This window comes from Gasterosteus aculeatus, chromosome X (assembly GCF_964276395.1).
Source record: "Gasterosteus aculeatus chromosome X, fGasAcu3.hap1.1, whole genome shotgun sequence".
Classification (NCBI taxonomy): Eukaryota; Metazoa; Chordata; class Actinopteri; order Perciformes; family Gasterosteidae; genus Gasterosteus; species Gasterosteus aculeatus.
In genome coordinates this window covers 11,124,505-11,148,947 of record NC_135698.1, presented here as the reverse complement: position 1 = coordinate 11,148,947, position 24,443 = coordinate 11,124,505, and the positions used below count along the sequence as shown (strand labels likewise).

Genomic DNA, 24,443 nt, shown 5'->3' with positions numbered 1-24,443 from the left:
TGTCGCTTTTGCAGGAGCGTCCTGCGCATGCGCCGCACACACTCACACACCGTTCATGCCAGCGTTCAAAACTTCGTCGCGTTCCCAATGCGGTGGTTCGGGTTTGGTTTTAACGCGTTTGGACAAATATATGTCCACGAGAAGCCGATGCAAGGGGAGTGTAGCGATGCAGCAGCAGAAGTTAAAGTGAGCAGTCCGACGGAGCTCTCCAGTGAGGTGGACAGGCGGGACTGCTGCGTGAAGAATGAATGTCAAAAACGAGCCAGTTGGAGTCGAAGAGCATCCCTGCATTTGAATAGTAAGTCTGTTACACCTACACAAACACGTATTACGTTAAATGCATTGGTAATGACGTCTCGCTCCCCGTCCATCAGGTGACAGCTGCGTGTCCCTCGCGGGCTTCGCCTCCCACGAGTCGTGTGACGCGCGTCCCGTGCAGGAGAGCCGCGGCTGTAAAGATGTCCTCATCAGTGAGTCGTTCTTGAGCCTCGCTTTTTCGGACCGAGTTGAGTGCTGGGATCTGCGGAAGGAGGAGAAGACCCCGTCGTGGAGCATGGAAATAAAAACCCACCCCGACAGCTCTGGTAAGCTCGTTCCATCGTCTAACTTGACCTCTACTAGTACGATGTGATAATTGGATAAACGGTACGATCCTTTGCTTCTGTGCAGGACCCTCCGTGAAGCTCCCATTGGTCCCCGGGGGTTACGTAGCCCCCAAACTGCCTCTGTACCGCCTGCTGTCACCACACCTGCAGGCCAAGATGCTGGCGCTGAGTTCAGAGCACGCTGTCCTGCTCAGCGCCTCCGGAGCCGTGCACACCTGGGGACTGGGCAGGTACACCCAACAACCGTCTGGACGCACAAAAGAAAAGAAAACCGCCTATCCTGATCGTGTGTGTGTGTGTGTGTGTGTGTGTGTGTTTGACAGCCATGGTCAGTTGGGGCACGGAGGCCTGGCCTCTGAGGAGGAGCCCAGGATAGTGGAGGCCCTCTGGGGGATGCCCATGAGCCATGTGGCAACAGGAGGCTGGCACTCTGTCTGCATCAGTGGTAAGTGTCTTTAAGGAGGAGGGGGGGGCGGTAGATTTACCACAAATGACATTTTTCTTCAGATGGAGGAGATCTCTATGTGTGGGGCTGGAATGAAAGTGGCCAACTTGGACTTCCCTCGCGAGGTCTGAGGAAAGCACTGCGGCAGCAAAGTAGCCAACAAGAAGGTAAGTCTGTATTACCATTAAGAAATAAACACATCAAACTCTTATTTACCCCTTGATGCTGAGGCACAACTCGCCCCCAACACTATACTGAGTTGTTTGAGATGGTTGCAATAACTTACTATTTGTTAAATGCTTAAATAGGAGCATTTCCACAGCATTTGTAAAGGATCTTTGCTAATTAATTAACTTTGAACAGGAGAATATGCTCACTAAGATTCCTTGCTGTATATTTTCCGGTGTATTTTTGCCATTTTAAAGCACCATAAACTAAATTCCATTACGCTTTATTGTACTGGGTGAGTTAAGAGTGGAAATCTCACATTTCTGATCCACAAACTCTTTAAATGCATGGATGGCATAGGAAGTGCTTTACATTGTACGTATATGCACCCCGACCCTTAATTGTAAGTGGCAACAACTGCAACATTAACTGTACTGAACAGGAGCACAATATCAAGATGCCAGCACGTCTCCAGCTGAAGAACAACATGAAGAGGTATTCATATCAATCCAGGCATTCCCAGCTCTGCTTGACGTCACGCCGCCGTGTGAAATCAGAACAGTGAGCTGTGGATGCCGCCACACAGCTGCAGTAACAAGTAAGAAACCAAACTTTACAATGGTTACGTGCTCCTTCACATGTTCTTTGCAAATCTCTTTGTTTTCTAATTGCAGCAAAAGGCGACCTCTACACTTGGGGCTGGGGTAGGTTTGATTTGTGGACCTAAACTGACACGCAAAAGCATTTTTCCACTCCCAATATAAGTCATCAGTATGCTTTGAGGACAAATACTGGATGTGTGGAACTCACCCTGTCCATCTTTACTTCCACTGTCATTTTCAGGTGACTATGGGCAACTTGGACAGCAGAATTTACTCAGTTCAGATGAGCCGCAGCGGGTGGAGTTCTTCAGGGAGCAGCAGATGCATGTGACTGACGTAGTGTGTGGGGCATGGAACACTTTTGCTGCTGTCGCCGAGGAGGAAGTAGCTTGCTCGTGAGGACTTTATGGGATCCATTTAATAAACGTGGACCCTGGACTTTGAACAACACACCAGGAAGCGAAAATATTCACAGCAAAAGACTGAATTCATTTTTTTAATTTATTTTGTGACGTACAAGTTCCTTTTTGTCTAGGTTAAAACAATCAACTGCATATATGAGCACTTTTTGGAAGTATTAAAAATGTTCTCTAGAAAAAAATGAAAACAAATCACAGGTTATATATTTCACAAAGAACACATCAAATAGTTAAGGCAATAAAATCTACAGGTAACTATACTTTAAGGCAAATCTCAAACGTTTTGAAACTGAATTGTAAATTAAAAACCATAAGGGTTAAAAGTAGAGGTAAAGGCCATTAGATGTCTTCACAGCACAATCTTAAAAGAGCTGTGGAGAAATCACAATAACAAGCTGTTAGGGGCAAACATACTTGTGAATAATACACATCAGTGTTAGCAATTTAGTTTTTAGTCACCTGACAAAATCTGGAGACCTTGAAATGACATGCTGAAACTCTGAGAGGTTCACGGTTCCATCCTTGTCAATGTCTGACTCTTCAAGAATCTGAAAGGCATACATGCGCTATTACACATGTTACACTATTACATCCGTGTGCCATACACCGGCCATTTCAACCATCCGGTGTACCTGCTTGCATCTGTAAGGAGCAGAAGGCTCGTTGGACTCACATTGCTGATGAGCTGCCTCATTTCCTCTGCGGTCAGCTTTGTCTCGTCCGTCTCACCAGTCAGGCAGTTGACCAACTTCTCCAGATCACCACAGTCAAGAGTTCCATCGTCATCAAAGTCTGAAAATATGAAAACCTATTACACAGATTTATAGCCTTAAAGACATCATGACTGACCAACCTCCTTTGCTTATTTACCAAATATACGAAACGCATAGTGGGATTTGATTTCCATGGTAGCAGAGTCGCTGAAGGCACTCAGGAGATCCAGAAAGTCCTCAAAGGTGAGGCTTCCATTTTTGCTATCAGATGTTGAGAATACGTAGCAGATTCTCTTCCGGAAGGGGTTGGACTGTGCCAGGAACAAGTACAAGGGTCAGTGTAATGCATCAGTACTGGAAGCACATAACACACAAAGCACAGGACATTCTTAGTCCTGCACTGGGAACCACCAAGAAGCAGTCCCGTGTTTCTGATCTGAAGTAGCTTCTCACCTTGAGCTCTGGCAGAGTGAGAATACGATCCATTGGGACTCTCTCGTGGAGCACGTCTTTCTCATCTTTACCGAGCAGTTCACTGAATCTCTTGTAAGCACTAAAAACGAAACAAAAAACTGCTTAATCTTGTATTTTAGTAAGCAGCAGTTTTTCCATCATATATTTTTTTAAAGTTTACATTTTTGACATATTCCATGCAGACGATCACTTACAGAAGAATTTCTTGTTTTGTCAAGAAAGTCAGCTCCTAAAAGTCAAAGTGAGCATTATTGGAATTAATCAGTTACAGATTAACTTACACACTACACGCAACACACTAGAATTCCTGCTACTAGAACTACTTTCCACGCTAGAATCTACGAATGAGTCCAATCTCTCATAATGAACCCATGAACTGCCCAACATGAAGTTATATTAGCAAAGTTAGCTTTCACTGTAATGACGGCGTGATGACAACTGTCATTCGCGTTATATTTACATTACAGGTCGTGAGGAATACTACAACTAATGTTTGTGACGGTAAGCAAAAACTTCCGAGTTGTTGCTGCGTATGACATTTATCGTTGCCTGTCAAACTTTGGGCTAGCAGAGCTACGTTCAGTTCCTCTAATTCGCTGCTCACAACACGCAAAAAACTTGAGCCAGGCGCTAAACACGAACACTCACTGCGACGCTACATTTGCGCTTCGAGGACTTTCTCCGGGCACTTACTTGATATTCTGAGAGCAAATCCTTCCCAAGTTGACTGGCCGTGGTGCCCATTTCCAAAATGTCGATTCTGAAATGTACTTTTGTTGTTGTGAAGAGTTTCCCACCACCGGGCGACTCTTTTTCCACTCCGCTTACTTCCGGGATCACACTCTTTCCTGTATTTGACTACGCGATCGTTTCCATGGTGACGGGTTGTCAGGACAAAAGGACGGTGTCCGATGATAGCTAGATTGTTGTAGTTATATATCTTTTTCATCGGAATGTGTGTATATATACAAAAACGTAGTTTTGTTTAACGGGTTGTTTGCCGCTAATTTGATCATTTTTCTCTTCAAAAGTATTTAAACCTTTACTCAATGGCTCAAATGACAGTCACGAGGAGTCAGGAAACAAGGAGAGAGGGACATGATGGATGACAAGAAACAAATGACTTTCGATGCTACCTTTATTGTATTTCCCAAGGGAGCTACCACCTGTCCTACAACTATACTTCAGTTTACCACAATACAAAAAAAGTCCCAGCAAAATGAAAGATATTGCATTCAAGAAATAAAACCACATGCAAAACGTATAGTTGGGAGAATTGTAGGAGAGCCAGGTAATAATGTCTAAAGAAACCATAATCATGTCACTAATTATTGACCTTCATATGCAAAATATAAACACTTACATTTTAAAGTGAGCTTAAAACCATCAAATCTGTGCATAAACGCTTATGCTTTATATTTGTTTTTAATACTGTTTGTTTAACTTCATTTATTAATTTGGTCTTCTTTGTATCATTTTAAAATGTCCTTAAAACAAACCCAAAGTAAAAGACCAACAGCTGTTCTAAGCACCTTAATTATATAACACAGTTGTTTTGCAAAAAAGAGGATTTTGTTGCTATTATTTGAATCAACAAACAGATGCATTTTCTTCTATAATATAAAATCATTAATAATGCTTTCTGGTTTACATAACACAACATAAAAAAATACTCATATATCAACATATCAGAAAAGTCTTGTAAGGAATTAAATCATTAAATTTGCAAACACATTTGGGGGTTAGACGGAAGTATAAACAAGAATCTTGACACGAAGATCAGAAAATGGTTACTTCAACTCCAGAAAGATGAGGGGCTAAGCTCCTGGATTTGTCTCCCAATCCGTTGTATCTGAAAAAATATATAGATTTTGAATACAGGAAATAGAACAATGTAGAAAAAGTGAAATCATTTTATGTTTCCAGTTGCTATCTAAGATCCTTCACATTCTACTTAGGCTTATATCCCATCCCAATCATTTTGCTTTTCATTTCTACTTAATAAAACATCTATTATGTGATTCTTTTTTCTTTGGAGATTGTACCTATCATCTTCGTTCCCTCCTTTGTCTCAGCTGAAACACCAGTGCCGTATTCGTTTTCACCGGTCACTCTGAAGAAGTAGATCCCTCCCTCCTCCAGGTCAGACACCTTGTAGGACAGGCGGCGGCATTTGTCTGTGAGCCTTGTCCACCCTTTTCTGCTGATGTCCCGTACATCCACATGGTAGTTCTTGACAGGGGCCCCTCCCTCATTTTTGGGGATGTCCCAGGTAACAGTGGCAGAGGTCTTAGTCACATCTTTAACCGCCACACGTGCTGGTGGACCAGGTGAATCCAAAACCCTCACACTCAGCGTCAAAGAGGCAGATCCAGCGACGTTTTGAAGTTTGACCACGTATTTGCCGGAGTCATCGCGTGTCGCTCTTTCCAGTGTGATGGAGGTGACGGAGCTGCTGGTGTTGATCATTCCTCTGACTCCAAGATCTACATCTGCTTTGTCCCATGTCACAGTAGGAACAGGCTTGCCGACAAAAGGCACAGTCAAAGTGAAGGCGCTGCCATCTTTAACTAGCAGGGTCTTCCTAATGTCTGCGCTAATATCAAACCGGGGCTGCTCCTCTCTCTCCACTGCTGCTTCAGGATCTGTTTCAGGACTTGGCTCACTGACGCCTACCTTGTTTATGGATCTGACAATAAAAACATACTCCATCCCGGAAACGAGTCCAGTTACCGTAAACTCTGTTTTATCTGTGTTGTGAACACCAACGGTCCAGTCTTCTTCCGCGGATTTTCTGAATTCAACTTTGTACCCTGTTACTACTGCTCCACCATCAAACAGCGGCTTGTTCCATGTCAGAGTGATGGAAGACCTGGATGAATCGCTTATGGTGGGTTTGGCAGGGGGGGAGGCTAGAAACTTTGGATCGTCTGCCAGAGTGAGTGGGCTTGGGAGACTGGGTTCACTTAGCCCCGCGGCATTCTCGGCAAAGACTCTGAATTCATACTCGCATCCCTCGTGCAGGCCGGAGGCTTTGACTCGCAGGTCGTACACCGGCTTCTTGTTAACACGAACCCAACGGACACCCTGCTTCTCCCTTCTCTCGATGATATAACCGCTGATGTGGCTGCCGCCATCGGAGGCAGGTCTCTTCCAGCAGATGGTCATGGCCTCGATAGTAACATTTGTGACCTCAACGTCGGTGGGAGCGGACGGGATAGTGAAGGGATCCATGGCCTTGATGGGCTCACTTTCCAAAGTCTCCCCTTCCCCATATTTGTTCACTGCTCTCACCCTAAAAAGGTACTCATTTCCTTTGAGAAGCTTGGCTATTTTGCAAGTGGTTGCCACTATGTCACTGTACACGAGGGTCCAGGCTACGCGGCTGGTTTCACATTTCTCTACAACGTAGTGGATGATCTCAGCACCGCCAGTCTCCTGCGGGGGCCCCCATGACACGCTGCATTTCTCTGCTGAGAGTCCAAACACTTCTAGTGGTCCAGCAGGTGGGCCGGGTCTGTCCAGAACTTTGCAGGAAATGGCCTTAGACGTGGTACCACCTATACTCTGCAGGGTCAGGAGATACTGTCCGGAGTCTTTTCTAACACTTTCTCTGATAAGTAGGGAGGTGTGGGTCTTTGTTGCAGTTATTTCAACGCGTCCCTTGGTGTCAATATTTCTACCATTCTTCAACCAAACCACTGTTGGGTTGGGGCGGCCAGAGATGTCAGCATCTATTCTTAGGAGGTCTCCCGCTTTGACAACCACCACCTGTCTATATTTGTCCTCCAAGATAATGTTGGGTGGCTCCACATTGTGCTGTACTGTGAGAGGTCCGGTGGTTTCGGAGGGGGCACTGAAGAGCTCAGCTGCATTCTTCGCAATCACACGAAAATCATACTGTTCACCTTCTGAGAGGCCAGTAACATCCAAGAAGGTGTCCAGTAAATTTGTGAAGTTGCACTTAAGCCAGCAAGTATCTGGCAGCTTTTTACGCTCAACAATATACCCGGTAATTTTAGCACCACCATCATATTCTGGTTTGTCCCATGAGAGGGAAACTGAGCTGTTTGTTATATTGGTGACAGTGAGGTTGCGTGGGGGATCGCACTGGTCTCTTGCTGCTACAGGCTCAGATGCCTTACTGCATGGTCCAACACCAGCCATGTTCTCAGCACAGACCCTGAACTCATATATCAGACCTTCTTCCACACTTGTTACCTTGAATTGGTTCTCAGTCACTGGGCTTCTGTTTAGCTTTGACCACAGAATACTGCTTTGATCTTTGCATTCAAAATGATAACCAATAACAGGGCTGCCGCCGTCACTGTCTGGCTTGCTCCACGCAACCACCATGAAGGCCTTTGAGGCACTAAGGATACGGAGATTGGTTGGTGGACCAGGGGGCTTAAAAGGATACTGGGCGACAACAGGGTCGGACTCAACAAAATGGCTTTTGCCATAGCGGTTCTCCGCGGCAACACGAAAATGATATTCTGTGCCCTGCGTCAAACGACACACCTTGATTGATGTTCTGGCAACCGTTGCTGACACAGTTTGCCATATTGTGCTGCCTGCATCTCGCTTCTCAACGACATAATTACTGATCTGGCATCCGCCAGTGTAATGTGGGGGCTGCCAAGACAAAGACATAGAGTCAGCACTCACTTCATCCACACAGAGCTCAATAGGTGGTCCAGGTCTTTCAAACACATTGACAAAGATTTCAGCAGATGTGGTTCCAGTTGAGTTGGTTAGGGTCACCTCATACATGCCAGCGTCTATTCGGGATGCGTCCTTGACCATTATCTGAGATGATGTGTCCGATGTGTGTGCGTTCACTCTGCTGGTCTCTTTCAGCAAGTTGCCGTCTTTCTTCCAGGCTACTGTTGTTGTTGTTGGTGCACTCTTGAATGGAACATCAATCTTTAAATCATTTCCTGCCTTCACACTGAATGTCTTGGACAGCAAATTGATAATGGGCTCAGCCCCCCTGGTATCCTTTACTTCAACAGGTGCCGAGAAGAGCTTTGGTTCACTTTTTCCTTTTTCATTCACAGCGATGACTCTAAACAAATACTCCTTTCCTTTAGCCAGCCCACTGATAGTCGCTTCCAGTGCTTTACCCTCTGAACACGTTGTCCACGAGTCATCTCCCTTCACCTGAATTTCTACAATATAACATGTGATTTTGCTTCCGCCATCATGTTCAGGCTTCTCCCAAGACAGTCTTGCACTATTGCATGTAACATCACTGAGAGCTATTTTGCCAGGACACAGAGGGGCCTCAGACAATTTAACAGCCTCAGTGGTCTCTGCTGGCAGTCCAGTACCAAACTCATTCACAGCCAGAACACGGAAATAATAGAAGCTCCCTTCGAGGAGGTTGTCAATCTTGAATGAGTTTCTCACACAGTTGCTGCAAACGTTTGTGAATGCCTTCCTGGCCTCCTCTCGCTTTTCTACAATGTAGTGTGAAATCTTTGCTCCTCCGTCAATGAGAGGTGCCTCCCAAGAGATCAACGCAGAGTTCCTCTTCACGTCTTTCACCTCCAAGTTCGTTGGTGCGCTCGGAGAGTCCAGCACTCTGACATTGACGAATGCGGATTTAGAGCCGCAGCAGTTCTCGGCAGTCAGTATATATTTCCCTGCTTCGTTTCTGTTGACATTCTCGATCAATAACTCTGTAGAGGAGCTTGTGACCTCAATTTGCGCACGCTCACTGACAGTGCCCCCTTCTTTTGACCATCTAACCTCAGGCTCCGGCTTTCCTCTGACGGTAACGAGGAGACGTAATGTGGAACAGGCTCGAACAATGACAATTTTCCTCAAGGTAGTGTCCAACTCGATTTCAGGGGCCTCCAGTTTCTCAGCAGCTACCACAGACCCGGGCAGCTCTGCATACTCCCCAACTCCCGCGGCATTCACGGCACGTATGCGAAAATCATACTTTGCATTTTCTCTCAGTCTCTTCACGGTGTAGTTTGTGTCCTCTACACCCGTGCTGGGTGTACATGCGATCCATTCGTCTTCTGCTGCCTCTTTCATCTCGACCACAAACCCACTGACGGCTGCCCCGCCATCATAGATGGGCTTTGACCAGCTCAGAGACACAGTACTGCTGGAATAGTCTGTCACTTTGGGGTTGGTAGGGGGACCAGGTGGGTAGGTAGCTTCACATACTTTTATATACTCGCTTGGCTCACTGGGTGGACCAACACCTGCAGCATTCTCTGCCGATACTCTGAACTGAAAGTGATGTCCCTCAGCCAGCCCTGTGCATCGGAAACGCAAATCGTTTAGTCTTCTCTTGTTGCATTTGGTCCACCTGACACCTTCTTTGTCACATTTCTCAAGGATGTAGCCATCGATCTCTGAGCCACCGTCCCTCTCGGGCCTTTCCCACGATAGCACTATTGAATCACCAGTCACAGCGCTAGCAGTAGGGGTAGATGGTGCACCAGGTGTTGTAAAGGGGTTTTGTGCGATAAAGGCATCTGATTCCAGAAATTCACCAACACCAAATTTATTCACAGCAGCAATCCTGAATATATACTCTTTGCCGGGCACAAGTTTTGACACTTTGTAGCTGACAGTTTCAACGTGAGGGTCGACCCCTGTCCATGTCACACGGCTGGTCTCCCTTTTTTCAATTACGTAGTGGGAAATACTGTCACCCCCATCATTTAAAGGATGGTTCCAGTGAAGATTACACTTCTCTGCACTGACAACTTTCACCTTCAGAGGTCCACCTGGAGGACCAGGTCTATCAAGCACCTTTACAATAACAGGGATAGATGTAGTTCCACCTATGTTGCTGAGGCTCAAGACAAAGTGTCCCCCATCCGCTCGTGAACAGTCCCTCACCGTCAGAGTTGTATGAGTGATGGTGTTTTTAACCTCTGTTCTCTGTGTTGTTTTGTCAATTAATTTTCCGTTCTTCAACCACGCCACTACAGGGAGTGGCTTCCCAAAGTAATCAGCATCAATGACGAATGTCCCACCAGCCTGAACAACGGTCGTACTCTTGAACTTGGGATCAATGAATGCTGTGGGTTCTTCAATAACATCCTGTGCGACAATGGTTATGATTTGCGACGGCATGCTCCAAACACCAGCACCATTCTTAGCAGTTACTCTAAACTCATAACTCTGGCCTCCCGTCAGACCTGTGACTATGAACTGGTTCTCAATAACACTGGTGAAGTTTGCTTTCATCCATCTGCCATCTGGGAGCTCCCTCTTTTCGACAACGTATCCTGTAATGGTGCTTCCGCCATCATACTTGGGTTTGGCCCACTGAAGTGTGATATTCTCTCTTGTGATGACAACAGCTTCGGGTGCACCAGGTGGATCGCAGGGGTCTCTTGCCACACAGCATTCAGATATCTTGCTACATGGGCTGAGTCCAGCAATATTTTCAGCAAAGACCCTGAATTCATACTCAATGCCTTCCTCCAATCCACTCGTTTTGAAACGGCCGTCGGGTATAACGAGTTTGTTTAGCTTGGTCCACAAGATGCTGTTTTTCTCTTTGCGTTCAAGGTGATAGCCGATGACGGGGCTGCCCCCGTCTTTTGCTGGAGGCTCCCATTCAACCACCATGTTGTACTTTGCCACTGAGGACACAAAGGGTTTGCCAGGAGCGTTGGGCACATTGAAAGGATATTGTGCAATGACAATAGGAGAGTTGATTGCAGTACTCTTTCCATACCTATTTTCTGCAAACACTCTGAACTGGTATTCGTTTCCTGTCTTCAGTTTGGTGACTTTGATCGTGGTTCGTACTGTCGTTGCGGACACAGTCTGCCATTCTGTGCTCAGAGTTTCCCGTTTCTCCACTATGTAGTTGTCCAGCTGACAGCCTCCTGTGTATTCTGGTGGCTCCCATGAAATGATGGCGTGGTCAGAACTGATCTCATCAATCCTCACAGGCCCTGTGGGTGGGCCTGGCTTTTCCAGAACAACCACAGCAATTTCTCCTGAATGTTTTCCGGAACTGTTGCTGGCCGTGACAGAGTATTGACCAGAGTGCTCCCTGGCCGCGCGTCTTATGCGGAGAACTGTTAATGATGATGTATTTACAACCTCTAGCCTTGATGTCTCTTTTACTGCCTGGCCATCTTGTTTCCATTCGATCTTTGGTGCCGGGTGCCCAATTACTGGGATCTCTACTTTCAGATCTTCACCATTCTTGACGGTGAATGTGCCAAAAGTTATCTGAAGTTTTGGTTTAACAGCATTTTCCTTATCTGCGACAGGGCCGAGTTGGACCTCCGGGTTGGGTTCTCCAGTCTCTGCAGAAATGGCAGGCTGACCTGCAGTGTGAGGGGGGGGGGACACCAAATACATGAAACTTTAGATCGGATCCCTACGCAGAGTAAGACTAATTATTAAATATTCACATGTTACTGAATAAGCTAAGTCATGGCATGGTAAATTATGAACAGCTTATTGTTAATTTTGTATACTAACTTTTCATAACTTCTAACTTAACAACTGAATGTTTGAACGTAGATTATGTTTTGCTGCACTTCAGTTGTACTTATTGTGCTGTTTGTTTTCCACAGGCATGACATACCCTGGACAATGACTGTGAGGGGTGACTGGGAATCCTCCGCTGTGAGTGCTGCATCAGTGTCCAATGTCATATTTATATTTAGAGTGTGAGCCGTATCTGTTTTTTCTGCAACCTACGAAAGAGAGAGCACAAAAATGTTAGTGAAAATAAAATTAAAAACCAGCTGAATAAGGGCAGAATACATTTTGGCTTACTTATGAGTAAGGTTCTTTCCTTATTGTGTTGTTTGGTTTTTAAAAATGCTTCACACATTTAATCACAACGGATTTAAACAAAACTGCTTCATACAAGCTAGATTGTAGATGATGATAGTTAATGTACTGTGTGTTGGTAACAGAAACTGCTGTGAAAAATAACTACAGTTATGGCAGTGCCATCTGTTCTGCCAAACACACACACACACACACACACTTCTATAAATTTTTTAAAGCTCTTTAAACAATTTCACTTCAGTAGGGAACACAAAAAAGAAAAATCAACAAGTTGTTGCTAGGTGCCCTCAATTCTTACTGTATATGTTTCAATAACTTTTAAGATAGGACAACTTACTTTGTGGTTGCTGGCTTCCATCGTTTCTTTTACGTTTATTTATGTATTCAAGATGAAATGTCAATTTAAAATCCAGTTGGTTCAGTCTTTGGCTGTGATGTGCCTCAAACTCTGTGTCGGACATTCACAACTGTGCCAGTCACACTCTGCTTTATCTCCAAAATGTGCATGCAGAGACTAAAATAACCATGAAGCCGGATTGGCCAGCTGGTCATTCTTTCAAAATTAGGCCTGCATAGATCAGCTGGGAGAAAAGAGAAATGTGCTCAGCACGAAAATATTGTCCACATACTGTATAGCTTTAAAGTTTGGATGTCCTCCTAATAGCTTTGTGTGTGTTGGTTGGTTGATATGTGTGCATTTATTTGGCACACAAGAGCCTTTCTAAACAAATTATCAGACACTGAGGAAGTAAAGATGTAACATTCCCTGTAGGAGCCAAATTCCGAATTCTATGTTTACTTTTTTGACAAGATGTTATAACCAAGCTGTCTTTTTTTTCTGAAATCGATTATATGTTTATTTGATGAAATAACCTACGTACCAACGTATAACATTCAAAATCTAAATATGAACACATAATTATTCAAATACAATATTATCGTCGTTTAATGTGGTTATTGTGAGATGAGGCGAATACAAATTAGAAAAAAACATTATTATGAAAAACGGAAAACGGAAACGGAAACTAACGAAGCCGAACCGGAGCGAGCAAATACAAAAAAAGAAACATGGAAGAAAACCAAATATCCATGTGCGAGTTTTGCCGTCTAGACGGCGTTTAATCTTCCGCGCTGAATTACAGCGTTTACACGCGAAGGTGAGCGGACTGTGACGTCATGCGTGTGGGTTTGGGAAGATCGATGTAGCATCGGCTCGCGCTGCTGTGAGCTAAGCTACTGTTGCGAAAGCGCGTTTAAGTACCGTGACGTCACTTAGTTAACGTATTTAATCAAAACACAATTTAGGGCTAAATGTTGTACTTTTTCCTTTACTAGTTAACGCTACATTAACTTAGTCTTACAGTTATAGGTTCGTTTCTGTAATATCACCTGTGATGAAAATATAATAATAATGCATGCTTATATAAATGTACCATGTAGTTTGTGCGTAAAATGTATTCGTAAAATATATCTGTTATAACAGTTAATAGCAACTACTCAACCGTTTTTTTGGTACTTTTACATTTGGATACATTTTGCTGACAATATTTAACCAAATGCTTGACGTTTGACGTTGATTGTTGAGTATTTTTGCAGTGCGGTATTTCTACTTCTTTACCAAAGTAAAAGATCGAAATGGCCCTGGTCAGTGTGAAGGGGATTTATTGGGGGTTCCTGCCCTCCTTGTCACAGTCCGTAAACCAAGGCTGGAATTAAATACGCCTGTCAATCAATTACTGTGAAACCGAACTGGCAAAAATTTGGGTGAGGTTTATTGATCAATAGATTTTAAATTAAAGCTTCACATATGGGAACGTTTTCTGGTTCACTTGTCCTCCGCAATGGTGAACTACGATGAGTTATGGGGCCATCAGTCCGATAAAACAGGATTTATTTCAATTTTGATATGTCAAATGATAAACATTGTGTTTTGACGCTTTAATGACTGTACATTAATTTGTATTTGCGGCCGTGTGTCCGCAGGCTGCTCATCCGACCTGGCCGTCTCTGTCTAACCCCGTGCCTTTCCTACCTCACTGTTCACCAGCAGATCTAACCATGGCGCTCCAGTTTGTGTATAGCGACCGGGACCTTGTCCCAGATGTGCGCCGCAGCAGTGGGAAAAGACCTGGGATCGCACCATCGGCAACAGAGTTTGACAGAACCATCCGAGCCGGCTGGACAGACAGGATGAAGGCGGGGCTCTTCCGCTACCATCTGGGTGATTTACAAACACGGATCCTGCCGGGCCCGCATGGCTACGTGGCCCAGCTGAATATTGAAAGAGGAATAGAGAGAAGGAAGCCTCAGGAGATACTCAGCATTCAGCAGGAGTTCAATGGCGAGCAGTTTAATTTTAACAAGATCAATCCAGAGGAAATCCTATTTGAGATGATAAAGGAGGTTGAGGGAGGAAGCGAAAAGGGGCCGTTGCACGAACCCTGCAGGATGGTTGTGCTGGTCAACGTCAGCCCTTTGGAGTTTGGCCATTGTCTCCTCGTTCCCGACCCGTCCGGATGTCTCCCACAGGTCGTGACGAGCTTCGCCATCCGGGTTGGCATTGAATCCGTGCTTCTGAGCTCCGATCCGGGCTTCCGCGTGGGGTTCAATAGTCTGGGAGCATTTGCGTCCGTCAATCATCTGCACCTCCACGGGTATTACCTGGAGCACCAGCTCGAGATAGAATCTATGCCGGTCAAGCCCCTGGTTCCTGAAAAGGGCTTTTATGGCTTGTTGGACTTTCCGGCAGGCTTTTTGTTTTACACGGAGTCGGAGAGGGTGGAGGAAGTCGCCGAAGCCGTCTGTCGAGTCACAAACTTTCTTGTGGACGGCGACGTCGCTCACAACCTGTTCCTGACGAGAGGAAGTCCGCCCCGTGGACGCACACGGAGCGAAGAGGAACGCTGTTCAAGGAGAGGCGTCCGCGTCGCCGTGTGGCCGAGAGCGTCGTGCTTCGGCGCCAAAGAGGAATCGGCCTTCAATGTGGCTCTCTGTGAGCTCGCCGGACATTTACCTTTTAAGAACAAGAAGGATTATGAGCTCATTTCTGAGAGAGATGTAACAGATATCATCCAGAGGTACCTTCTGCCCGATTCAGAGTTTCACACCTTGGAGCAGCAGCTCACTCGTCACTTAAAGGATTTATAAAGTATGCAGTGGTTTTAAATCAACGCTTTCACAATGTGTTTTTCTTTTGTCGGTTAAGAAAAGAGTGAGAGTGAGAGTAAGAGAGTCTTTACTGCGCTTTGGGGATATGCTGAATCTTTCCTGCTGCCTGGCCTAAATATAACATGTGCTCAGAAAGATCTTTATCAGTGAGAATATATTCGATGGACTAAGGGGTGTGCTGTATTAAAACTGGTAATAAACTGCCAAAGAGCATTTTATTTGAAGTTATTGTGTGAGGAATGTGTCTTTTCAAAACATGTGTTGCCTTCAGATTCAGAGTATTAAAAAAAAGACTTGCCTCAACTTTAAATCTCTCGTGATGAAAACAGTATTTGCTAGATTCAGTATGGCTCCAAAGGGGGGGGGGGGGTTCAACCTTTGCACTTAAAAAATAAATAAAATGATTTTAATAAAGAATTCTCTGTATATGGCTAACAAATTTACACAAGTCACGTGTAACAACAGCTGTCAATCAAGCCCAGTCTGTACCTGCCCACACGGGCCGGAGTGATGGTTTAAACAGCGACATTAACTAGATTCACCTGCGTGTGGAGCAAGACACTAGACGTTTGAGGGCTTGGGTAGAAAAAAGAAATCTGTTTCACTGTGAAAAGCACAGGTGTAAATAATGCAATGAATGAATGATGGCCGACAAGACATGTATTTATCTCTTCACTCTTATCAGAGTTCTGATATTTAACTGAGATTAGTAACACCTGCACTTTTCCTGCTATGAATATAGAGGGGGGGGGGCTGGTTACTGGGTACCTCACACCACTTACCACTCTATCAACTCTCGTGTGCTTCTTTTATTCTGAAGAAGATAGATTAAAAAAAGCTCCTTGGAGGAGCCAGCCAGCGGAGCTCGGATCGAGGTCGAAGGAAGCTGCTCGTCTTCCCCGAAGAGAACATCATGTGCCAAAATGACGTCTCCAAGGCAGCAGCGCCAAGCCGAGCAGTAAGATCAATGTGCATAAGTCACCTGCTCACTCGTTTTAATGAGGCTCCTCCTAGTTGAGCGCACAACCAGTGCATTCACCTACAGCTTTAGCTTCTGACACTTTCATTTGATTCAACCAGAACTTTACTTTTGCTGTAATTTCATTCCACTATCAACTATCCATGCAAGCTTGTGGGAAAAAGAAGAATTACAGTTATAATCTTTGACTTCTGGTATTAAATAAGGAAATTACACTTGATCCACAAATCCGAATCCGAACACAAAGGCCATTCTTGAATTATAGATTCTAACAACACAGCTCTTTATTTTATTTGATGGCAGTTTTTTTCCATTTCTCGTCACGGTTTCATCGGAAGATATCGCGGTAACCTGCATGTGACATTTGAGCTGCTGCTTCTCCAACTCCGCTGACCTCGCTCACGGAACGCGTAGGTCGGACACGTCTGCAGCACATTTGCTGTTTACATTAAGCAGCCTGTGTGTGTTCAGTCGTCCTTTCTTTAATATGAAGGTTGCATAGTGGTCACTGAACGGAGAGTTAGTGCATCGTCATAGTTAAAGATGGAGAAACTGCAGAGAAGACTAATCGCTGTCGCTATATGAACAAAGGGATTATTTACGCTCTCAAAGGGTTTGACATTTCCACCACTGTTTACCCAGCAACTGTTCACTGACAAACATTTCCGGCCCATATACCCCCCTTGAGTTTAACATTACTCTTTACTTGTTGCACCGATTAGTTATTGTTATTGTGTGTTGAAGAATGATTCTAAGAAATGCTGGTGGCTGGACTTTTTTTATACACTTTTCTTCCCTGGCTGCATTCATGATACAACTCCTGTCTTCTAACTCTGAGATGATTGTATTGAGCGTCAATAAGAAGAATCCCACATGTCCAAGTCACTACACTACTACACAGCAAATAACAGCAAACTCCATGCATTTTTTTTGCATATTTTGCTGAGCCACACAGTTTTAATTCCAAAAATGTATCACTATACCATTTTTATTTTACACAAATGTTGCAATTTTGGTAAGATCAGGTTTAAACGGGAACTAGACTAGATTGTTCTACAGTTTGCTTTTACAATGGTACAGAAACAACGGTATGTATGTATGTATGTATAACTCAACCTATGTCTTGTCCTTGAATCCTATGCGTCTGGTCGTTGTCGACTGAGTCAAACCTGTTGTGTATCTTTCTAATGGGTCGTGGAGGCATTATTTACAGTCGACGCTTCACAGCATCCGCCCTGTTGAGGAGACGAGGACTGGGCGGCTGTGGAACGGGGTTTCGGGGAGGCTTTGTTATATAGACAGCTTTGTATTTAATACAAATGTGACTTTTTGTCAAAGTGTTTGCTTAAAGGGAGGCGAAAAAGGTCTCACTGCCCTCCTGTCAGCCGAATCCCAATTGTCTACCGACACGATGTGTCAGCATAAAGCCGTCCTTTTCTGTAAAAACTTACATTACAGAGCTGTGGTTTTTTTTTAATGAGGATTTGTACCACAAAACAATTACAGAGAAGATACTTTGAGATGTGTCACCATTTGACACAAGTCTAGTTCACGCATTGTCACTCGCTGCAATAAGGGTGGGAGTGGCCATGGGAGCGTCCTCCTATTAAAGCAGACCATCCTCCTCCGTCTGCTTTAATGCTGCTGCTCAGGGCCTTTGCAGTCACTTTGATCCCACTCAGATCATCCAGCTGCAGCTCTCCGCGGTCATTGCGAAGGATTCGGACTAACCCAGCGCGATGGGCTGTGTTCAGAGCTTCAGGGAATTGTGCGACCGTCAAAAAAATACCAATGTTCGTAAGAGTCTCCCGGCAGTTTGCATCGTGTGGCAAACAGCCATGATCATCTTGTTTGGGGTATTTATTCGCTACAATGAAGAAGCAGATACGCACTGGGTCGAGCACAAACACACAAAGAATATATCAAGTGACATAGAGAACGACTTCTACTACAGATATCCGAGTAAGTACTTACATTTTCAATTTTAAATGATTCTCCTCCGTATTCTCTTTCACGTGTCTAGTATTTCAATCATGGCTTTCTTAATTTGTTCTTGTGTATTAGCCCTTATTAACTTAATATCTCTTTCTTCATCCACATTGTTGCACATATTGTTTTTTTCTTCATCATTTCATTGTTGTCTTTTGACCAATCAGCTTATTCCAACCGGCTGACAAGGCTCAGCCTCCCCAAGGTGCACATTTCCCTTCCGAGATTAAATCCCCTCATTCTTTTGTTTCCAGTTCGACTGTGGCGATGTTTAGCTCCTTGCATCCGCATGGATAAAAATGTCTTCGAATGAATGAATAGATTCGATGAATGTTGCTGCATTCTACGCGGCATTCATCTACAAGCCCTTGGTGTCAGTGTCAGGCTATCCCAAAGCCGTCTCACGGGTGGTGTGGGATGTCAGATGATGAATTGACATGCTGACACATTCAGGTGTCGCCAGCAAGACCTCTTTCAGGCCTTCTTTTACCAACACGACGCCCGCACGGCCAGCGTTGAACTGAAGACGGTCTGCCTCGTCTGTCTTGTGTTTTTTTTTTCTTTTTTTTTTATCGAGCTATAAAAAAATCCTCCAATATGACACGATGTAAAATTGGTCTGTCGTTCATGTTCTATGCGGTTTGTTTCGCAGTCCAGTGGGAACCTATTGTTCCCTGAGGCGTGTCAGTTGGTTACTGTATTACGCTGCAAAGAATACCGGCTGGTTTGCTCTGGTATCCGAATACTGCTGGTGGGATGTTTACTGTCTCACACAGAAGATCCACCTGTTCCAGAAACCAAACCTTTTACCTTTTACCGACTGATAATTCCTCCTCATGTCTCCCCTTTTCTGTCACAGGTTTCCAGGATGTCCACGTGATGATCTTTGTTGGATTTGGCTTCCTCATGACGTTTCTTAAGCGCTACAGCTTCGGCGCTGTGGGTTTCAACTTCCTCATCGCAGCCTTTGGCCTCCAATGGGCGCTGCTGATGCAGGGCTGGTTCCACTCCCTGGACTACACGGATGGAAAGATCAAAATCGGAGTTGAAAAGTGATTGTTCTGGTTTATTCTCAGTCAAAAGGACAATGTTTTCTTTAGAATCATTCCTTCATATTATTCTGTTTAATTCTGATGAATGACTTCAAAGCAATCATCAACCGAAACATGTGGTTTAGTGATAATATACTGCCGCCACCAGGCAAATAAATGCTATTCAGCTCTGGTTCTTTTGTTAAAATACTCAGTACTGTCTACATTTTGGGCAGAACGGATTAAAACTCTGTTCTACATTGTTTGTCTGACTTTTTTCCCCTGAACGTAGCATGATCAACGCTGACTTCTGCGTGGCGGGCTGCTTGATAGCCTACGGAGCCGTGCTCGGTAAAGTCAGTGCAGTCCAGCTGCTGGTTATGACGCTGTTTGGGGTCACGTTGTTTGCTGTGGAGGAATATATTATCCTAAATGTCATACATGTAAGTTGACATTATTCTTGATATCATTCATGATTTCAATAAAGTGGAAGAGAACATATATCCCGGTGTGACTGAAGATGTTGCCCATCAATTCCTGTGATTTGTGTGTTCATGCTTCGATTGCGCCTAAATCCTGTGACGCACATTGATCGATTTTGCACCTTAAAGCTGCTAAATTACAACCAACATTTGCATTCCTGAAGGCCAGAGATGCCGGAGGCTCCATGGTGATCCACACATTCGGAGCTTACTACGGCCTTTCCATCTCCTGGATGCTCTATAGGCCGAACCTGGACCAGAGCGACCGTCTGCACGGCTCCGTCTATCACTCCGATGTCTTTGCCATGATCGGTGAGCGTAATTTAATTCCATACTTACTTTCACAATACTTATTGTGGAGGTCGTGTGGATCTGCTGGATGCTTAAGGTGCAGCCCGCTCTCCGCGTAGGCACCCTCTTCCTGTGGATGTTCTGGCCCAGCTTCAACTCGGCCATCACAGACCACGGCGACGGGCAGCACAGAGCGGCCATCAACACGTACCTGGCTTTGGCCGCAACAGTGCTCACTACTGTTGCCATATCCAGCCTCTTCCAGAAGCATGGGAAACTAGACATGGTAAGGACCTCCACGTTTTGACAGTCAGTTAAAAACACTGTGATGGACGTGATACTGTGAGGTCAATCCAACAGTATTTTAAACAGATGCATTTTTCTGCACATGTTTCCAGGTCCACATCCAGAACGCCACTCTTGCTGGAGGTGTTGCAGTCGGAACTGCAGCAGAGTTCATGCTGATGCCCTACGGCGCTCTGATTGTGGGATTCTGCTGTGGAATCATCTCCACACTGGGATATGTCTACCTCTCGGTACGGAATTCATCTGGCTTATTGTAATATAGCTATAATGGGATATGCCTCTTTAGCCTTTGACTGGTCATGAAACCATACAGGCAATTGGCTACAGAAATGCACCAATTTGAATGAAAATACAAAATGCTTTTATTCTCTACAATCATTTTAAAAAGTTACTGGACCAAAAATCTTCTTTGCCTGCTTACAGTTAATAACATAGCACATCATGTGGTTTACCTCACTACTTTAGCCTTTAGTCTGAGTTATAATCAACCTTTAAGATGTTTAAGTGAGCTCAGTTCATTCTAACTCTCTCTCTCTCAGCCTTTCATGGAGAAGTACCTGAAGATTCAGGACACGTGTGGCATCCATAACCTGCACGCCATGCCAGGAGTCATCGGTGGTATTGTGGGAGCCATTACTGCTGCATCTGCAACAGAGTCTGTTTATGGTGTTGAGGGGTGAGTGGTCTTTACTGACAAATAGAGAAGTCAAGGTCAGGTAGCTTTGCCTTTTTCAATAGATACACAATTACCAACCAAGTAAACAAATATATTAATATGGTCTTTTGCTCCGAAAGAAATGTATATCACTTTTTGGTATTAAAGGCTCATCAACACCTTTGACTTCGAAAAGGATTTCAAAGACATGGTACCCTCACGGCAGGGCGGCCACCAGGCTGCGGGCCTCTGTGTAGCACTCTGCTTCGGTGTGGGCGGAGGTATCGCTGTCGGTAAGTAGTTGTCTCTGCAACCACCCTTGAATGTGACTACAGAAAAGGCAAGGCAATGATCTAGTATTTACTGTAAACAACTGTGACATTATACTCTGTGTAAGCAAGCTCGGTCTGTTCGCTTGCCGACTGTGTGTTGGGATAATAAATGAATTAATATGTTCCTCAGGTTGTATTTTAAGACTACCTATCTGGGGAGATCCTGCTGATGACAACTGTTTTGATGATGAGACCTACTGGGAGGTGAGAAAACATACTTTACAACAATAAGGAGGTTTTAATACTTGAAACAGACTGTAAACTAATTAATTAAAACAAAAAAAATGGTTAAAAATGTTCACACATCTTTTACATGTGTGTAAATATGAAATACATACTTTGATTTACGGACTAAACATACTTTATGTTTGTTTTCCTCACCCTCACAAGGGCAGAAAGAGTAATACATCTATTTGATTGATTACACTGTTGTTTTTCTACCCGTGAATCTTCTGAGTTTGTATCCCTATAGTTGAATGCACTCATTGTAAGTCGCTTTGGATAAAAGCGTCAGCTAAATGACATGTAATTATATAAAAACTGCTCACAGGTCCCTGATGAGGAAGAGGACGTCCCACCAATTCTCCATTACAACAACCACATGCGGAACAAAGACGTGTAAGTGTCCTTAAGGTTGTATCTGACAACAGTGTACTGGTCGTGCCCTCTTAGGCTCTTCTCACCACAAACTAACCACACAGCACCAAATTGCACTATCTTGTTTCTTGTTCTTCTGAGTTTGTACCCGTATGGTTGAATGCACTTATTGTAAGTCGCTTTGGATAAAAGCGTCAGCTAAATGACATGTAAAGTGCCTTTGTGATGCATTCAGTTTCCTCTTGGTGGCAGCAGATCCAAATTTGTGGCCGTCACACGTGATTCTTTGCAGTTTCCGACCTTTGTCTTGAAGATTTATTGATGGGGAAACATCCTGTAGCCCAGGGGCCTGCAGTGTCCATGTCACGCGGTGACGGCTGGTTACAAAATGCTGATGTGGATCATGCGAAGTAAAGCTCATCTGTGCTGCGGGTGATAGGGGTTTGTCACAGGGCAGCTCCTCAAAGTGACCTTAGCTGGCATGTTTACTATGGAAATGATACTATTAGAACAAGCTGAGCGGTCAGTGTAATCCACACAGCAGAGGGGTTATGATTGTTCCCGCATAGAGAGAGGATGCATGAAGAACGAGAGGCCAAACTTTGGCCAAAGAAGAAAATACGTTGATTGGAAGCTTGACACCAGATGCTACGAGCCACAATGAGGTGTCGCTTGTTTTTCATAACGTGATCTTTTCTTTTCAGAGCGGAGTCAAATTTCTCTGTGGAACAGAGCGCACGCTAGGCCTCGCCCTATTGGCCGTCTGTCTTCATCACACATGATCTGTTTGTGAACTTTTCATTTTCCTACTTGACAGGATGTTCATTTCACACAATTAATTCCCATATTTGAACTTTGTTTGCTTAAGACCTACACGAGTTGCACTTTGCTGTAGATTCCTGTCTATATGACATAATAGTCAGCAGGTCACATTGAAAGACAATACACAAGCTTTTTTTTAGCTTGTTTACTGCTGTCAGCTTAATTTGCTACACTATTGTTTGCATTGTTTCTTTTCCTTTTATTGCAGTTGGAAGCATTAAAAAGTGAGATTTAATAATTGTGTCTTCTGGAGAGGTTTGTATGATGGCTATGGCTATGTATCATGTTAGTTATTATGGATTGTGAAAATGAAAGCCTATGGCATTGGTTTTAAATTTAGTAATGCTATGACATAAAGGATGTTCAGTATCCTTTTACATGGAGCCACCATAGTGTAGCATTAGTAAGCATTATATCAAATCTAAATGTCTTTCAACACCCCATGATGTATTGTTGCAATCACAAAATAATATATTTTTTAATTGTATTGTGTTTTATTTTTATCTTCACCAGCCCCCCCCCGTATGGCGCTCGCGGGGGGAGTTAGTGAGGAATGCACTCATAAACATCACATTGTGGTGCACAATAAACGATTTATCAAATGTTTTGCTTTACGTAGACATCCAAATAATGTGTCTCGTTATTGTTCTGACAATGAGTGGGTTTGTAAATTTAAACATTCCCAAATCAAATATTCATGTCACGCTGTTTTGAAAAATAATTTCCTGGTAATGTAATTTTGAGGATCAATGAATGCTTATTAATTAAATCATTTCTGATATATAATTTATATCTTTAATGAATGAGAAATGCTTATTTTTCACTGATTAAATTTTGCCGAACTTGATGGAGATAAAAACATACTTAAAAACAACTTAGCAATTAAAAGAGAAGGAAACAAGTAGTTTTCCCTCATTTAAGAGCCCGTGCGTGTCTCGTGGAGTCAGGCTGAGGGTAAAGGTCAAACCCTGATTGCTCTCCCGGGACATTCTGTTGCTAAAAACAAACTGGAGAGCAGCCTCATCCTCCGTGACCTCTGGTCAAAGAGCAGCGAAAGGGCATCAATTTGAATTCATTGAAAGAGAGAAACTGAACTGAGAGTATGCTGAACATTGGAGCTGTTTTTGCATATGGCTGGATAGAAATGTGTAGGAGTAGTTTCCCTCAATGAGAAATACTCTTTCAGTAAATGCACCAGTGTCTTTAAATGCAGAATATTGCTTGCCTATGAGGTCCATTATGTCCTTCTGTCTATTTTCTTTACGACGGCAATCATTTCCATAAGCTCCGTCCTCTGTCCACCTGTCTGCTCGAAAGCAGGCCGCAGCTCATGGTGGGAGTGCAGACGATTCCCACACATGAGTAGCAGCGAGGAATCCATCGCCTCGTCCAGCCTCCTCGCTAACAAAGGCGGGCTTAGTGCTGTTTTCTTTTGTCATCAGTAACGTGTTTGAGTAAAGGAGGTAATGGTGCCACAAGTGCTCCAATTAAACAAGATGCAGCCCTGCTGGGAAGAAAGGCTCCCTCATTGCCCCCAACACCCCCCAAAATACACACACACACACACACACA

At 44.1% G+C, this 24,443-nt stretch overlaps 5 protein-coding genes across 7 annotated transcripts; 3 read left to right on the top strand and 2 right to left on the bottom strand.

Annotated features, from left to right (window-relative positions):
• The first annotated feature begins 8 nt into the window (after nt 1-8).
• On the top strand, nt 9-2,431 carry rccd1 (RCC1 domain containing 1). The gene is made up of 8 exons (XM_040163262.2): nt 9-298; nt 375-584; nt 670-835; nt 929-1,050; nt 1,113-1,217; nt 1,661-1,816; nt 1,893-1,922; nt 2,062-2,431. The coding sequence occupies exons 1-8, from the start codon at nt 28-30 to the stop codon at nt 2,217-2,219; spliced, it is 1,218 nt and encodes a 405-aa protein (XP_040019196.2). The 5' UTR covers nt 9-27; the 3' UTR covers nt 2,220-2,431.
• Nucleotides 2,304-4,452, bottom strand: cib1 (calcium and integrin binding 1 (calmyrin)). The gene is made up of 7 exons (XM_040163264.2): nt 4,120-4,452; nt 3,621-3,655; nt 3,406-3,505; nt 3,110-3,263; nt 2,913-3,031; nt 2,699-2,787; nt 2,304-2,610 (listed from the first exon to the last, which is right to left on the bottom strand). The coding sequence occupies exons 1-7, from the start codon at nt 4,168-4,170 to the stop codon at nt 2,589-2,591; spliced, it is 570 nt and encodes a 189-aa protein (XP_040019198.1). The 5' UTR covers nt 4,171-4,452; the 3' UTR covers nt 2,304-2,588.
• Nucleotides 4,453-4,546: 94 nt separating this feature from the next.
• LOC120809441 (titin) lies at nt 4,547-12,793 on the bottom strand. Its single transcript, XM_040163250.2, has 4 exons — nt 12,557-12,793; nt 12,008-12,119; nt 5,472-11,744; nt 4,547-5,278 (listed from the first exon to the last, which is right to left on the bottom strand). Exons 1-4 carry the CDS (start codon nt 12,575-12,577, stop codon nt 5,244-5,246), a joined length of 6,441 nt encoding a protein of 2,146 aa, XP_040019184.2. The 5' UTR covers nt 12,578-12,793; the 3' UTR covers nt 4,547-5,243.
• Nucleotides 12,794-13,219: 426 nt separating this feature from the next.
• LOC120809727 (GDP-D-glucose phosphorylase 1) lies at nt 13,220-15,611 on the top strand. 3 transcript variants are annotated; one of them, XM_040163748.2, is made up of 2 exons: nt 13,220-13,376; nt 14,270-15,611. In XM_040163748.2, exon 2 carries the CDS (start codon nt 14,278-14,280, stop codon nt 15,364-15,366), a length of 1,089 nt encoding a protein of 362 aa, XP_040019682.1. In that variant the 5' UTR covers nt 13,220-13,376; nt 14,270-14,277; the 3' UTR covers nt 15,367-15,611. The 3 variants fall into 3 exon arrangements, with proteins under 3 accessions (XP_040019682.1, XP_040019680.1, XP_040019679.1); XM_040163746.2 differs by having other exon boundaries at nt 13,238-13,376; nt 14,267-15,611; XM_040163745.2 differs by having other exon boundaries at nt 13,238-13,376; nt 14,203-15,611.
• A 2,380-nt stretch (nt 15,612-17,991) lies between these two features.
• On the top strand, nt 17,992-23,491 carry LOC120809687 (ammonium transporter Rh type C 1). The gene is made up of 11 exons (XM_040163686.2): nt 17,992-18,328; nt 19,215-19,407; nt 19,679-19,829; nt 20,033-20,180; nt 20,279-20,445; nt 20,558-20,695; nt 21,005-21,141; nt 21,289-21,413; nt 21,583-21,656; nt 22,003-22,070; nt 22,754-23,491. Exons 1-11 carry the CDS (start codon nt 18,106-18,108, stop codon nt 22,791-22,793), a joined length of 1,464 nt encoding a protein of 487 aa, XP_040019620.2. The 5' UTR covers nt 17,992-18,105; the 3' UTR covers nt 22,794-23,491.
• Nucleotides 23,492-24,443: the final 952 nt, after the last annotated feature.